Source organism: Apaloderma vittatum, unplaced genomic scaffold, assembly GCF_000703405.1.
Source record: "Apaloderma vittatum isolate BGI_N311 unplaced genomic scaffold, ASM70340v1 scaffold9071, whole genome shotgun sequence".
Taxonomy (NCBI): Eukaryota; Metazoa; Chordata; class Aves; order Trogoniformes; family Trogonidae; genus Apaloderma; species Apaloderma vittatum.
Genome location: NW_009697354.1, coordinates 87482 through 103607, shown reverse-complemented (window position 1 = coordinate 103607; position 16126 = coordinate 87482). Strand labels below are relative to the sequence as shown.

Sequence of the window (16126 nt, the reverse complement as noted above, 5' to 3'; positions counted from 1 at the left end):
TATCTTCCATAAGTAAAAAATGTTAAAAATTGAGAGATGTAGAAATTAATACAACGCAGAGGTAGGGATAAACTAAATGAAACACTGGCAGATCCGGAAAGATCTGGTGTGCCACTGGGACAATGGAGTCTATTTTCCTGTAAGTGCCAGGACTACAAATGAAACATGCAAAAATGTTAAATAAAATTGGGCTTTAAAAAGGAAGGGAAAACTCTCACTTTATTTAATGCCAGGAACAATATCTATTTTCTTCTGATTAAAATGGTTATGGAGCAAAAGAACTGCTACGACCACCAGCGGTAGTGTTGCCATTGCTACCACCCAGCCTTCAGCTTCCTTAACTCAGTATGTTCAGAATTGCACCTCAGGGTGTGTGTGGGGCACGCCTCAGTTCCATATCCTTTAGCCCAATCTCCATGCTTTATTCCTCTTAGATTGCACTTCTCTGGTCTCATCAGAAGTTTTTGATGAGCCAAATGACATCCATATTTTAAACATAATAAATTACCTCAAGCTCCCTCTCAAGATCTTTGTCCTTCTCCTAAGTTCATCAATGCTGTCCCTTAAGAGATGCTGGTGGGTCACAAGTTGTGGTGGTGGCTGTGGTCTGATCCACATCCTAGATCCCCAGCATCTGAGACATTGGCTGTTCAACACAGCTCCAGTTCCATTCCATATATGCATTCTGCCAGCAAGGGTGAAACAGGAGTGAGTGCTGGGCACCTAACCAGAGAATTCTGCAAGCCCTTGCTCCACCTGGGTATGTCCTTTCATCACCAAAGAGCTCCATTTTACTGATTGGTTTTTATAGCTGATCTTCATCTACCCAGACGGTTTTACGTTGCTCTTCCCCAATCCTGTCTTTTATTGTTCGGATGAGGTCTTCAATACTGCTCCACGCATCTGCCTCTACAGAGGCGTACAGACAGGGCAGTGCTTCTAGTTCTTTCTCCTTCAGACGGCACATACGTAAAAATTCATCTTCAGTCTCCGGTTTTGGCAATAGTTTCCTGTATCACATGAGGAGACCAAAAATAGATGTCTTACATTTTAGGTTAATCCTGTAGTCCCAGCTGTACCATCAAGAATTTATTTTCTTATTGCTATATACAAGCAATAAAAGCAGTAGAGAATGCAGCTACTCCAGGTCTATTGTCCCCTTACCTCCATGCTGCCCCCAAGGGCATACTTGCTATGGGGAAACAATTGAAGAGGATTGAATGTGGGGAGAGTGCAAGTGCTTATGACCTTTCCTCTTCCAGCGAGCATTACCTTAAGAAATGCTGTGGGAGTGCTGAGCATGGAGAAAACCGCATATTCTGCAGTCTCATCCTTCCACAGTGCTCACTGCTATCTGTGACAGTGAAAGAGTGCTAGATTTGGGGAATTTCTACTTTCCACAGTTGTGAGATTTCAGAGAGGAGTCACTGGAGGAAATAGTGCATATGTAGAAGCACCAGGCAAAGAGAAGAGGTTCTTTATTTCTCTCAGTGAGAACATTATTGGACTTGAGAATTATAGCCTGAATACGATGGAATAACAAATACGGAAAAAGGTTTGATACATTACCTGAACCTCTTGATGTTTTTCTCTGAGACTCTGATAAAAAGAACAATAGGATATATCTTGGCTTTGATTAAATCCTTTGTGCAGCTTATTCCAGCTTCCAGGAGACAATGCTTGTTCTAAAAACAAAGTCATAATAGTGTCACAAAGGAACATTCATTGCTGCAGAATCTCGAGATAAAGGTATTGATACCTTACAGGGTCAGCTGAAAAGCTTTCCACTTACCACTGTACTGATTTAAAACCTTTTAATCATATATACATTTGAAGTCTAAACTCCTCCTACTGGTTTAAAACTGGTCAGTCAGATAGCAGCTGAGTTAATAGCTTTCTGAAAAGGCTTACAACAGAAACTGTTGATCTAAAATTGATCTAAATTGATCTAAAGATGAAGAGTATGATAAAATATCAGTTTTACATATATACACAAACACACATACTTGCTCTTTGTTCAGAGAGAACATCTACTGCAACTACTTGTGAGAGAAAAAAACATTACTTCAATTTTCCTTTTTTCCATGCTGCGCATCAAATCTACCCTACTTGATATAAGATCTCTGTCTCTGACATTGTTATCTTTGTACTGTACACCCCTGTGTCTGTATTTCAGGCTATCCTTTCTTTTTTCTAGGTTCTTGCATCTCTTACTCTCTCATACATTCATATATATATACTTATGATATAAAAAGGAACTGAATAAAGGATGGAGCATAGAAAATGAAAGGATATTTTGCTGCATCAATGTGGGTCATTACAGGGAACGAGTGAGAATATAAAAGGATATGGCTGAGGACAAAAAAGGAAAGGAAAAGCAAGAGCATAAATAAAGGCCAGCTGAGGGAATAAATACAAATCTGAGATTGAAGGTGGGCAAGAGAGAACACATGCAGCTGTGAAGTGGTCAGTCTCTTACTCAAGAGGAAACATGCACTGCAGAGAGACTGACAAGACAGCCCAGCAAGGGGATACAGAGCACTCTGAGCACCTTGGCAGCGACAGCCTCAATATTGGCGGGCACAATACATTCATACGTGTTCAGATTCTTTTCTCTGCTGAAGATGACAGTCTCTGTTCTTTGCTTCCTTAAGAACTCTTCCTTCGTTACAATATCTGGAAAGAGATGTGTGTGAGGACAAAATCAAGATTACAACAACAGAACACCTAGAAAACTATCCAATAGTACTTCATGTAGGATGTAAGAATGGTTCAGGGAATGAAGACCAGCAATAAATTGTCTTAACAGCTGCCTCATTTCTTCCATTGAATTCAATTAAAGCCTAATCTGATCACAGCTGAGCATCACAGCAATATCCTGCACCAATGAGTCCTTGGGCAATTACTACAACACTATGAAGGCATTAAATTAAAACAGTAAATACAATTCCAGCACCTAATGTTATATAGTAACATTTCAGGGGTGGAGGATGCTGAGAAGTGCTAAAAAAAAGAAAGTCTCTTCACTATGGGCTCCTAAACCAAGGATTTAGTGTTCCAGCGTTTCTGTTTAAAGTTTCAAAAAATTTGGCTTAGGTTGCAATGTGTGATACTGGCCCCCTTGTGAATTGCAGCTCTACATCAAAGCTTTTGTTTTATGTTGCAAGACAGGGGATATTTATTATAACACTTAACTTTTCAGTTTCTCTGTCTGAGTAACTGTAAGATTGTGTACTATGTGGTGGGTATTCAATGTTAGTGTAAAAATGAAATGTCAGCTATGTTTAATGCTGTGTTGTATACAATCCTGCCCTACAGCAATCACAGTACTGCATATTGCTTTAATAGTAAATACTTAGCAGGGAAGAAAATCAGTTTTTCGCGTAGATCAAATGCACAATCTTCACAGCCTTGGACGAGATAGAAATCTAAAGTCGCTCTAGGGAAGATATTCCTCATAATAGCAAATACTAGAAACAAATTAATCAAAATTTCTCATTGCCTAGATATGCAGTATGCAAACAGTATGCAAACAGAAAGAGCACTCACAGCATTTCAGCCTCTCAGGGGCATCCTAGCAACCACACAGCATACACATGGATAATATTCATAGACACAGAATCTCATAACCATGTGCACTGGCTGTCTCAAAAACATTCAAATATCTCAAATATTCTCAAAAAGCAGGATTTATAGCTACACATAACTCTGATGTGACTTGATGTACCTCAGGCAACTATCGTGTGGGCATGCGCCTATATGGGTGTGCATATATACGTTCGTATTTCCAACAAAGAGGGTTAACAGTCTTGGTCTTCTTTTATTCCATTACCTGGCTTGCATATGTTGAATTCCAGGGCACCTCCAGAGTTGAGAAGCTTCTGTACCAAGGTCTTAGCAAGCATGGTGGGGGTGAAAAGTACAGGGCGCCTGCGCTCGCAGTGGATTGGTCTCACCAAGCTATAAGGGATCAGACTGAGCCTCTTATTGATTTCACTTTCGGAATCCAAATCTGAATAAAGAACACAACATTTATCCTCAGATCTCCTCGCCATCAGTATTTCAGGAAACACATGAACCAGAAATGACATGGTAAGTCACACCAGTCCTCACTTCTCTTTTGCAAGGTTGTCTTTACTATATATCCAGTAGTATGATTTCCAACCTAATACAAAATAATTCAAGTGCCCTTTGCTTTCAGGAGATTGTTTCATAGTTTAACAGGATGCTTGGAGGATCTTTGCTCGATTTACTTTGAGTTAAATGGTTTTGGACAAAGAGCAAGAAAGCACCTTGGAAGAACTGCCAACCAAACAGGAAGTTTCAGCATCCTACATGTGCTCATGAAGGTTTACTGCCCCGAGCACTTTTAGCAAAATCAGTTTCAGTCACAAACACTGTCGAATTTTTGCACACCGTTGACTACAGCTGCCAGTGATAGGAAAGACCTACGACATTTTTCACAGCCATGCTGTTATGTAAGCCTTTATGCAGGCCTTTGTATCAGTGCCATATGTGTAAAAGCTATTACTATTTTATATCCATACCTTCCAGTTTATCAGGCAACAGCTTCTTTGCTTCAGATGATGTCCATGCCAGGCCAGAGGGCCAGCCAGTGACGATACGGACTCGCTCGTTGCTATTCATACGCTTATATTTGTTTTCAGACCTACTGACAAACTGAAAAGGTGAACAAAGAGATTTGACCCTCATTTCTTGCATTCTTTATTCTCCCATGTATTCCTCAGCCCACACTTGTTATCTATGAGATCTGAATTACCTATGTCTATCAAAGACAAGACTCCATGGATCTGTTGACTGAATTCAAAGGCTCTTTAAATATCACAGATCCAATTCAGAGCCTTTGTTAACCCCCTCTGGGATTTCTTATTTTGTTCTCCGCTCTTAAGCGACATGTTCTCTTCTTTGCAGAGCTCCCTGTTATCACCAGTACAAGCACTGATGTGTCCACAGCTGAGCAACATACTCGCTCTGAGTATTTGCACAAAGGTATCCCAGGTTAAACCCAAACGTCTGCCTCCTCTTCACTGTACCAGAGAGACTTAAAACCTCCCAAATGGCACATTTTTACACGGAGAAACAGGCTTCATGCTTTCATTCCTCATCTACCCAACTATTCCTCTCTCCAAATACTAATTTCTTCTCCTGTTTGCTAACCTTCACAACCATCTTCCTTCACAAGATCTTTTGCTTCACCCACACAGTCTCTGCTATGCTCAGAGTCACTGACCTACAATTAAAGGACTATTTTCTGATAGGACCTTATCTCACAGAGACTTCGGGATTTGGTGTAGCCCCAGGGATTTGTCCTCATGATGCAAACGTTTCAGCCTCTGATGGCAGGCATGCTTGATTCATCAAACTACATCGTAATGGAAAGCATGCACTTAAAAATAAAGTCCCTATGTCACAAAAGCAGTTAGAAAACAACTCCTTTGCCTTTTTCAAAGCTCAAACCTCTTTTTGACAGGAATAAATCCTGATACAACCTCTATACCTAAGGTGGGTTTTATATGGAAATTAGAATAGCCTGAGAATATCTGATATTCAGATCCACTACTTCAGACATCGCTTTGAGGATTTGAACTTTATTACCTGTAATATTTGGCCCAAAAGAAAGCTTGCTCTGGATAGGCGAGGGCTGGCTTTTGGGTCATTCAGGGGGGCAGGCTCCTCTGGCTGCAATGTATTCTAGTAAAAAAAAACCACAGGGATTTTTCTTTCCCTCCCTCTTTTATATATATATATATATTTAAATCACAGCATTTGAGAAACAGAATAAGCCAAAGCATGTATTTTATATTTTCAATAAAAGGGATAGTGACTGATGGATACCTAGCCCAAATACAATATTCTAAGTGAACTGCAGACATGGCCTACACTGAGAAACACGCTTCTGTTACTGCTCCTCCACATTCTTGAGAGACATATGCTTGAGAGAGTCCAGCGCAGCCACAGAGATGATGGAAGGAGGGGAACATCTCCCTTATGAGGAAAGGCTGAAGGAGCTGGGTCTCTTTAGCTTGGAGAAGAGGAGGCTGAGGGGTGACCTCATTAATGTTTTTAAATACGTCAAGGGGGAGTGTCAGGAGGACGGAGCCAGGCTCTTTTCAGTGATGTCCAATGACAGGACAAGGGGCAATGGGTACAAGTTGGAACATAGGAGGTTCCACAAAAATATTAGAAAAACTTTTTCACTGTGAGGGTGACAGAGCCCTGGCACAGGCTGCCCAGGGAGGTTGTGGAGGCTCCTTCTCTGGAGACATTCAAAACCCGCCTGGACGCGTTCCTGTGTGCCCCACTGTAGGTGATCCTGCTCTGGCAGGGGGGCTGGACTAGATGATCTTTTGAGGTCCCTTCCAGCCCCTGACATTCTGTGATTCTGTGATTCTTTTCTTCACAGGAGTCTGCTCTTGACAGCTTATGAAAGAGGTAATTTCTGCACCAAGAAATAGCATGCAAAATTTTTGCTTTCAGAAGCATCTCTGCCAGAGATCTCTGTCCCTTTGATCAGTGGGGCCTTGAGTACAGAAGGAATGTGTGACACTTGACCTTGACTGAAATCAAATACAAGCACTGCCTACAGTGTCTCTGCAAATGTTAGAAGCACATATGTCTCCCAAGCCCTAGAAATAACTTATGGTAACTAATACACCACGAAGTTATTTTTTAATTATGTAAAAATGGAATTATTTGGTCTAAAGAAGAAAAATCAAATTACTTTCACTGAGGGAAAAGAAGAAATCAACAGAGCTGTTGTGTGTGAAGACCTGATAATCCCACTTCTCTCCATAGCGTGTTGGTTGGAAGAGACAGGTCTTTCTAATGTGGGACAATGACAGCCCTATGGATTAGATGCTTGTCCACAGTAGGAGAGAAATAATTTTGATTGTTAACTCCAAGGACACAGCTTCTTCCTCATGTAGATATGAAGATGCATTAGAGGCTTAGAGGCAGAGAAGAATGAAAAGGATTAAGCCACAAAACAGGTAGTAGACTTATAAAGTGTACTCCCTCATAGCTGGAAGAGTTAATAGTGTGACAGAGCTAGGTCCATTGCCAGGGACAACATTATTTAAAGCAAACATAAGTTTCCCATTGCTTCTAACGATCAAAGTCTTCTAGAGTGTAAACAGGACTTTCTGTACAATTAACATAATGAACACGAAGTAGCAGTGGAGTATCAGGTATTAAAAATACCTTGTTTATAGATACCTACTCGGAGTGCCCGGAGGGTATTGTATGAGCTTTCTGTCTCATCTTTGCTTCCTCTGTGCATCAGCCGCTGCAGCTTTACCAAAAGAAGTTGCTGGGCTCTGAAAGAAAGGATGGAATCACACAGATCAAGATATCTTTGAAACAGCTCAGAAGAAAGCTGTATTGCAATGGGTCTGTGCCTACAGAAAAGATTAAATAACAATAGCAGTGAGGACTGACTGAACCACATGGTAAATGCAGGAGCGAAATAATGAGCAGGACTGCAGTGCAGTTAAAGATTAAAGAATCTGCATGGCATGTTTTCCTGTGATACTTTTTGAGAAACCCACATTATTCTTTTAGGAAACATCTGCAGTCTCCTTTCTAAATCTTTATAGCTGCTGTTACAGTTTAACATCACCAGGCCTTATGTCAAAAATGAAGACATATACCTCTTTCCTTACAGCAGTAAGGACATTTCCCTGTTTACAGAACCACTGCTCTCAGTTGTGGCCACTCACCTGCTGTAGCTGGGAATGGTCCCTGTCTCCAGGTCCCTGTCCGTGAAGGGATCAACCCTGGCACAGAGCCACTCACACCTCCCCTGGTACATGGTGTCCAGAATATGAACAACCTCATCGCATTTCACTGACAGGGAACAGCAGTCCAGCTGGCTGGAGATGTTCAGATTCAAGCGGATGTGAAACGAGTCCCCCGACGTGATCAGCCCCTCTTCCAGTTCCGAAAGCAGTTTCCGATAACCTGTGGAAGAGGAGAGGCAGGATTGGCACCGGTCAGACCTCGGTACTGCTGCTTTCCTGGGCATCCTCTGGCAGAAGCACAGGGCACAAATCCCTGAGGGTCCCCTGAGAGATGGTTTTTACTTCCCAAGTGCTAGCTACACTAGTTACAGCAAGGTTACGGGCCTTGAAGACATCTTAAAGACACTAATGGGGCATTGATCCAGAAATAGCTCATGCTCCTGATTTCAGAATCTGTGACAATATTCTCATTATAATGCTACTTTCAGGTAACTCCATTTTCAGTACTCCACACATGACCTGCGAAACACAGAACTTCTCAGCAAAGATGCAGACACAGCTATAGCTCTATCCTGTAAGTACAGCTTGAGTTCTGCCACCAATTTTAATGACAAGCTATTCCCTTTATTATTAGCTCTAATTGGCACTCCCACAATCTATAATGTTCTTTATCTGCAGTTAAGTGGTGCTCAAAAAGAATTGCGATAGTCTTTGCTACCTTTGAAAACATCAAAGAAAATCAAAGATATCATTTCCTGTGTGATCTGTGCAGCTGAAATTCTCTAACCAGTCTTAAAACAAAAAATAACACAAATTTATATACACCAGTAAAAAAATGGATTTTGGAATGTGATTTTTTGATCTATAACCCGAAATTATCATTGCAGGCTATGAACATTAACATCAAATTCTGTTCACTACACATGAACTCCACCTGTTAAAGATAAGATAAAGCCACAAAGGTAATAAACAGGGCAACTCCATCAGGTAAATGCTAAATTGACTTCAGCTGGATAAAGATGATTCAGCTCACCCCACTGCATTATAGAAAACTGTACATTAAAAATGTACAGTAAGCCATGTCATTATTGGCCCACCATGTAAATTCTTCAGAGCCCTGTAGTGACAAGCATATGGGCTTTTTTTTGTTCTCAGTCACAAAGCTAAAAGCTGGAGCAGTTACACAGAGTAGCTATAATTAACACCAGTGGGCATGCTTCAGATTTATACCAATACAAAGGATATTCTGGTTCTGTCATTCTCATCAAGACATGTTAGTATAATAGACTTGGGACTATTTGAGATGAGAAATACTTTTGGTCTTACCTTCGTGATTTGATTTATACTGGAGTGTTACTGGACCACTGCACCTCTGAATTGTCCAGTGAACTTCTTCCTTTGTGCAAGTATCCAAGGGAACACTCTGATTTTCCCCTTTGATGCAGCCCTCCAACTGGATATAAAAGAAATATTACTCTCCAGTACGGGTTCAATCTCTGAGTCAATTATATACATATTTTTTAAGCTTTGTTTAATCTTCTTCTGATTAAACAATGCAGATACTTTGCTACCAGGATACAGAATATGTTCCAATTATTTAATGTCTTTTCTTTCAAATTAGGAATACTAGAAGTCAACACAACTGCAGCTCTTTGACAATGCCAGGCTACCCAGCAGTACAGGAATGTAAGTTGTGGAGGTTTTTTTTCCGTTGGAAGCATTGGCGATGGAGAGAAAACTAACCAACGAGCAACTTAGCAGAAGCACAGTTGAACTCTTGCTGATGTGATGCCAGCGACAGCCATGCAGCCGTGCAGCCCTTCTTCTCATTCATACCGCAGCCACATTCATTCCTGTTCATAATGTTCCCAGTTCCAAGAAAGGCCACTCTAAAGAATGCTTTAGGAATCATCATGCTAAGCTAAGTAGCATGAACTTCCTTTCAGGCAGGAAATTATTATGAAGTTGAGAGCAAATCACATTCCAAGTGTTTTCAAAGGCGTTGCACTATACAATACAGCATTAAAGAAAATATCAGGTGCTCTAATCATTTCCACTGCTGTGGAGCTACTGTGAAGTGCAAACTTGTGTTGGATGACCATAAATACTCCTCCTCCATGTTTTCAGTCAATAGCAGATTTTCTTCTGCATAAGTCATTAATACATGATTAAAGAACAAAAGAAAATATTGTGGCAAGTGTGCATGCATGTAGGTGGAGAGACATCCGACAGTGTTTGATTATTTTATGCTCACCAGTAGGATTTGGTGTCCCTCCCGAAGGCCTGCTTTCTCTGCAAGTGATCCTGTCTTGACAGAGCTAATAAAGCTCCCTTTATCATTACCCCCAACCAGAGTGATTTCTGAATTGAGACTGTCTCCGTTCAGTGTTACGCGCTGGACAGTATGGCAGGAGGTTCTAATGCGACCAACAGATGTGACAGAGGGGCGAAAAGGTCTGTGTTCAGGAAAGGAAGGAACAGTTTGTTATCTCAGCTTTTAGCTACCACTCCAGAGTTAAATGCATGCATGATAAACGAAAGCCATATAAATAAACTTTTGGTGTCATCAAGCACTAGGATCTAAGCACTCTTTTGAAAGAGATCCTTCTCATTACTGCTTAAGTTCTGGAGGAGAGCGTGTGGATAGCTTCAAAAGGTCTGACATGACTGAGTAATGCAGGTGTATAATAGTACCTCACCTAACAACCTGTGGCAGCAAGATAACAAGATCACAAGGATAAATTTAAGCCTCTAGAACACTTAAGTTTGCCTTGAAGTTTTTTAAATTTCAGGATGAATTTCATTGGTTTAAAGAATACGATACGGCTCCAAAATAACACGTTATACTGTTGCCAGCATAAAGAAGTGAAGACTTAGCACAGTATCATGAAGTATTTGTGACAAATAACAACTTGTGACATCATATTCCTGTCATTATGTCTTCAGCAAATAACAGATAAATGAAGTATCTCTACTGTAGTAGCCTTTCCCCTCAGTCTCTGTCTAAGGCAGGTAAACTGGCATCTCAAATACCTTTCCAGAGAGAACTTTCTAAATATGGAATTGACGTGCTCAAGGTCATAGGCATCCAGGCCTTCCGACTGGTGAGAAGAAGAGGAAGAGTGCACTGAAGGAGCTCCATGTGACTGCCTGTCATGACTGTCATCTGAAAAGCGTAACAAAAATGAAAATGAGTCATAGTTAAGAGTGACAAAGACGGAAAGGGGGAAAATGAATACTTGGCTGATCCTAGCCAAAGCTGAAGGAGGAAATTCCTGATGCAGAGGCATGATTTATGTCCACAGGCTGTGGCAAGGAATGCCAGTCTTGCTTTCTGGTTCTGTTGGATCATTCACGGAACAGCAAGTTGGAAGGAACCTCTGGAGACTGTCCAGTCAAGCTCCCTTCTCAAGGAAAGGTCAGCTAAAGCATATCACTCAGGACTTGTCCAGCTGGGTTTTGAATACCTCCAAGGATCTCTGATTTTTCTCCCACTTAGTTCTCTAGGAATTACTCGTTTCTTATTCTCATCATTAGTTGATCCTTGGTTTTCTTGTTATGATGAACTGACTTGATTTTTTCTCTTACTATATGTCCCATCTTATTTAGACCTTGAGTTGATTGACAGTGTCTATAGCTGGTGAGCTAATCACATATACCTCATAATTAAGCTGTATACATGATATCCTCTTGCTTACCATCTAGCTCCAAAGCATCATATCCAAAGCTGTCATTGTCCTCTTCAACTAGGCTGGAATTAAAAACAAAGCATGAGATAATGAAAGAGAGAGAAAGTCAGTTGTTCACTCCCCAGTTCAGCGAACATCCAACTTCAGCAGTTCTCATCAAGTTCTTTTTCCATGAAAAAGAAAGATGTTAGCACTGTTGCTTGAGACAATGGTGCAGCTGCAGAAAAGTAAGCAAGGAGCATACTTGTGGGCCCAAGGAAGATGTAGGAAGATGGCAGGAAGACAATATGTGTCAGCCAACATGAGAAGCATGTGAAGCCGCAAGAAGTGTTGGAAGGAAGAACTGCTACCAGCAGTGAGGGAATGAAGATTTTGCTGAAGACAAAGAGAAGCTGCTGACTCATGGTCTCATATATGGGACTTACGCTAAACCTGCTTCAGCACGGAGATAAACGGTCGCATAATATCTGCTGCATATACACTGCAGCATGGGCTTTTTTCGTGATAGATCAAGAATGTCAGCAGCTCACTGATGGACAGCATGCAAAGGAAGTGACTGAAGTGCAGCAGTAAAGGAGTAATTTACCTGCTTGATTTAAAGTACTTGAAGCATTTTATAACAGCTTGATGGCCCCTCACATGGTTACTCAGATACCTGTAGTAACACGATGGCAAGATGTACCAAGCTTTTGCACAGAAACTTGTACACCACAGCTCTGGTCCTAGTCCAGCTTCCACTGGCACAACCTGTCCCATTAATGACAACTAAATTGGTTGGCCTTATAAACAGTTAAAATTTCCCAAAATTTTGCTCTTAAAGGGATAGCGAGGATGTTCAGCTAAGCAAGTGATCTGTCTGCTTCACTAGTAGGACTTCATTAAAGCATGTCCTTTGCTTGCAAAGCTGTTTAAATAACAGCTTGTTGTTCTTCCCATTCAGAATGATTTGTAGGTCTCCTGTGAAGCTGATATTCCTCATATTTGGCTTCAGGTGAAGGGTGAATTTTTGCAGCCAGCCTGGAGAGAATCAGCTATTTTTATACCATGCCTAAGCAGGCAAACAACATACCTTTTTCTACATTAAATTATGATCTCACTTTTTTTTTCACACAAATCAAGATCAGATGAACTGTGAAACCTGCAAGTTGGCATGCAAATAGCAATTACTTTGGATTATTTCACAAACAAGTTAAAAAACCTTAGCAGGCTAATTACAAAGGTGCAATCCACAGTGAACTTTTGGGCATGCTCTTGAGCTACTTGACTTCAGTGATTATTAGCTCAACAAAGTAAGGTCACATTCAGACTTTGCTCCAGGGTACCTTTTCCTTCCACTTGCCAGTAGGAAAGAGTAGCTGAGAAAAATTTTTGGATTTCAGTACAACTCAGTTTCCATTGCCTTAATACATGGAACAGGATATAGTCAGAGATGTAGTGAAATAAGTCCACAAGGTGAATAATATCCATGAAATCTTTACTGCATTCTGTAAGATCCTGCAAATATTTAAACGTTCAGGCATGTCAAATGCTTTTCTAGTTAAGGACCTGAAACAAATCATTAATAAAACAGCCCTTGAGTTAACACAACACACTTTAAAAAAGAGGCTCGGAGGACAGTATAGGAGAAGCTAAGGGAGAGTAGAATAAACTCTGCCTAAATCCTCAGCAACCTAGAAAATTACAGGGCAGAACTAGCTGAGGATGCCTTCGGTGGAAAGTTGTCTTGCGAATCTTTACACAGAGAAAGAGAGGCAGAAGTGGCAGTCTGCCAGAGATGAGTTTGTTTTGAAAAGCATTAAAAATCTAAGTAAAGTTCTAATAAAAGATTAGGTCTATAAAATAGATCTAATAATAAACCCTCCACATATATTGCTTTCTTCTAAATCAGTTTGCTTGGGCTTTGTTCTTTTCTCCTTCTGCTTGGGACCTTTAGGGATGCTATTGACACCAACACCAAAACAGTGTCTGGGTACTGCCTTGCTAGAAACCTTTTAGAAAAGAGGTCAGTGCCATTCAGGGGACTGTGGGGCATGCAAGGTCTCTCTGTCTCCTTCTTGCCGCCAACTTCCCATTCCCCAGCCGATCCGGTTTCACTCACATGGGAGCTCCGAGGGGCTATGACCTGATGTGGAAGCTGCAGCAGGAGGTGAGGCAGAGGGCAACGCATCACTCTGCTGAGATAAAGAGCCTCCAGCCCAACTAACCCAACTCCCTCCTCCACTTCTTCCCTCCAACTTTTCACAGAAATTCAAGCAGCTCTGCTCTATTTCGGCAGCTTACAGAGGAGAAGGAGAGGCTTTGAGAGAAGGGCAAAGGACAAGGACACCGATGCAGGCAGCATGGATCTGAGAAGAAATAAGTGAAGCCATATCAGTCTACAAAGGCAGAGCACATTTTCCAACAGCATCAGTGCCCAGTCACTTCAGTATTTTTTTCTTATTATATACACTAAAAAGTCAGTGCTGCGGTGGTACCATGGTGCCATTCATCCCAGCTGAACTACTCCTGACAGTTTTGGACAAAAGGAGGGGTGAAGGACTGCAGCCTTCAAAAGTTTAGCAAGTTAGTCCTGCTGCCTAATAGCAGCTCTCCAACTGGAGATAGACACAAGGACATCTACAGCCCTTTTTACCTTCTCCTGGTGACAACGGGTTCTGCGCATATTTCACCATAGTGGCTGCTCACTTGCAATGAGGGGTTACCCACTTGCAATGAGAGATTACCTACCTGCAATGAGGGGCATCCTCTTTGCAACGTCGCACTATCGAATCATTCCCTGGAGGCTCAGGAGTGGTAGACATGATACTGTCATTGCGATTTCTCAGGGTTTGCTTTAAAAAAAAAAAGAAAAAAGAAAGAGTGATAGAAAGGTTATCTTAGATGTGCGATCATTTCTAACTTACAGCAGCTTTAGCCTGCTTGCTTGCTGTACTCTGCATTGTGAAGCACGCACAACAGTAAGAGCAATTCTAGATGCACAGAATGCTACATACAAGAGCATTCATATTCATAGTATTCTAGCAATATGCCCAGCATGTGTGCTGGTACAGTACCTTGTTCTGTGACCACATGACTGGCTGATTTACAAACCAATTCTGACTTTACCCTTGATGTGTGGTGTACGTGTTGCACAGCTGACATATAAGAAGAAGAGAATGAAAAGTGTAATGTATGTACACTTATATATATCTGAATAGCACGAGTGAGGAACTAAAATACAGATCTCCACACATTAAATTATTGATCTAGTTCACTGGAAACTAAACTCTGAATTGTACTAGAGGGAAGACAGCATAAGTCATTTAAATACCCAACAGATATTGCGAAGAATATTCCTAACCCAGCTAAGCTTATTACGAGTGGCAGGGAGTTCTTTCCTAGCTATTCTTGGGTATAATTTTAATTTCCTGGGGGCAGCATTTTTCACAGTGTTCTAGAAAGATGTTTTGTTCTTTGTTATTAACACTCTGCAAGAGCACTCTCTCTGTCTGCTTGTCCTGCTGTGTCAGTGCTCACATACATATAATGGAATATCTACCTTTGGAGATTATGGGGATACAGCAAGCAGGGAAGAAATGGTTTGGCTATAGCACGCAGAAATTTCCAGCTGTGATCTGCACCCCTTTTCTCACTCACTGTTACTTATAGACAGGAAAAGCATTAGAGAACACAAAAAACCCTGAAACTTTTCTTAAATAAACTGCAAAGCAGCTTTTAAAGAAAATCTCTTCCTTCTAACAGTAAATGTGAAATGGAATAAGGAGACAGCGAGGGGTCATAAATACCTTTGAAATATCTTTAAATAAACATAAACCAATTCTGTGGTTTCGGAAAAGGCTAATAATATGGTTCTAACAAAATGCTGGTAAAAGGATTAAGGGAACATCTGACAAGGCCTTGAATGTGATCACAGCTGGGATGCTAGTGAAGTGCTAATACTGGGTTGTGAATGCTCTGAACCACATTAGGAGAGACAGTTGTAGACAGGCAAGGGGCATCTGAAGGCTGCTTACAATCTTGCTGACTTCGCAGCTGCTGATGGAGTTACTGATGGAAACAGAATTAGAGGAACTCGTGTCCGTGCGGCCATTGCTGGCTTCAGCCCCATCTTCATCCTGTGCTCTGACTGCTGCGTTCACCGACGACAGAGAAAAATACAGACACCAGAGAAAATTATGTCAGATGACTTTCAATACAGAGTCTTTCGCAGATTTGCAACACCACTTAGATTATCATTCCATTTCTGCTCCTCTTGTCCCTGCATCTGCCTCATACTGGACAGAGGCTCTGGGAGTGCTGGTGCACCTCTGGCTCCCTCTCCTTCCCCACCGGCCTCCCAGCAAAGCACAGAAATGCCCGACACTGCTGACAGCCTCCTGCCAACTTTTTATTTTGACCCTCTCCTCTACATTTGAATTAGATCTATGCACATTATTTGACAAATTAAAGAAGGATTATTTTATTAATTTATACTTTACCTTCATCATCTGAATCTGGTAGTATGCAATAAGGTGGGCTCGCTGAATGATGCTTTTTTTACAACAAAAAATTTACAACAGGGAGCAAGAAGCAGCCCCAGGCAGCACAGGGTGAACATCTCTGTGGACTCCTGCCCTTCTTCAGCACCTCTAATTGGTACTAATGTTGCACATTATCTGATACCAAACATCCTGCTGA

At 41.3% G+C, this 16126-nt stretch overlaps 1 protein-coding gene across 1 annotated transcript in view; it reads right to left on the bottom strand.

Moving 5' to 3' along the window:
* Positions 1-391: 391 nt before the first annotated feature.
* The window catches only part of CARD11 (caspase recruitment domain family, member 11), a 44217-nt gene continuing 28482 nt past the window's right edge, over positions 392-16126 (bottom strand). Inside the window, exons 11-24 of the mRNA XM_009877611.1 lie at positions 15463-15578; positions 14177-14280; positions 11459-11511; positions 10794-10926; positions 10015-10216; positions 9087-9213; positions 7740-7980; positions 7241-7337; positions 5617-5712; positions 4548-4680; positions 3833-4012; positions 2552-2676; positions 1570-1685; positions 392-1010 (exon numbers count right to left, since the gene is read on the bottom strand). Of these exons, the coding sequence (XP_009875913.1) occupies positions 806-1010; positions 1570-1685; positions 2552-2676; positions 3833-4012; positions 4548-4680; positions 5617-5712; positions 7241-7337; positions 7740-7980; positions 9087-9213; positions 10015-10216; positions 10794-10926; positions 11459-11511; positions 14177-14280; positions 15463-15578 (1928 nt within the window). The 3' untranslated portion in view covers positions 392-805. The remainder of the gene's footprint in view (positions 1011-1569; positions 1686-2551; positions 2677-3832; positions 4013-4547; positions 4681-5616; positions 5713-7240; positions 7338-7739; positions 7981-9086; positions 9214-10014; positions 10217-10793; positions 10927-11458; positions 11512-14176; positions 14281-15462; positions 15579-16126) is intronic.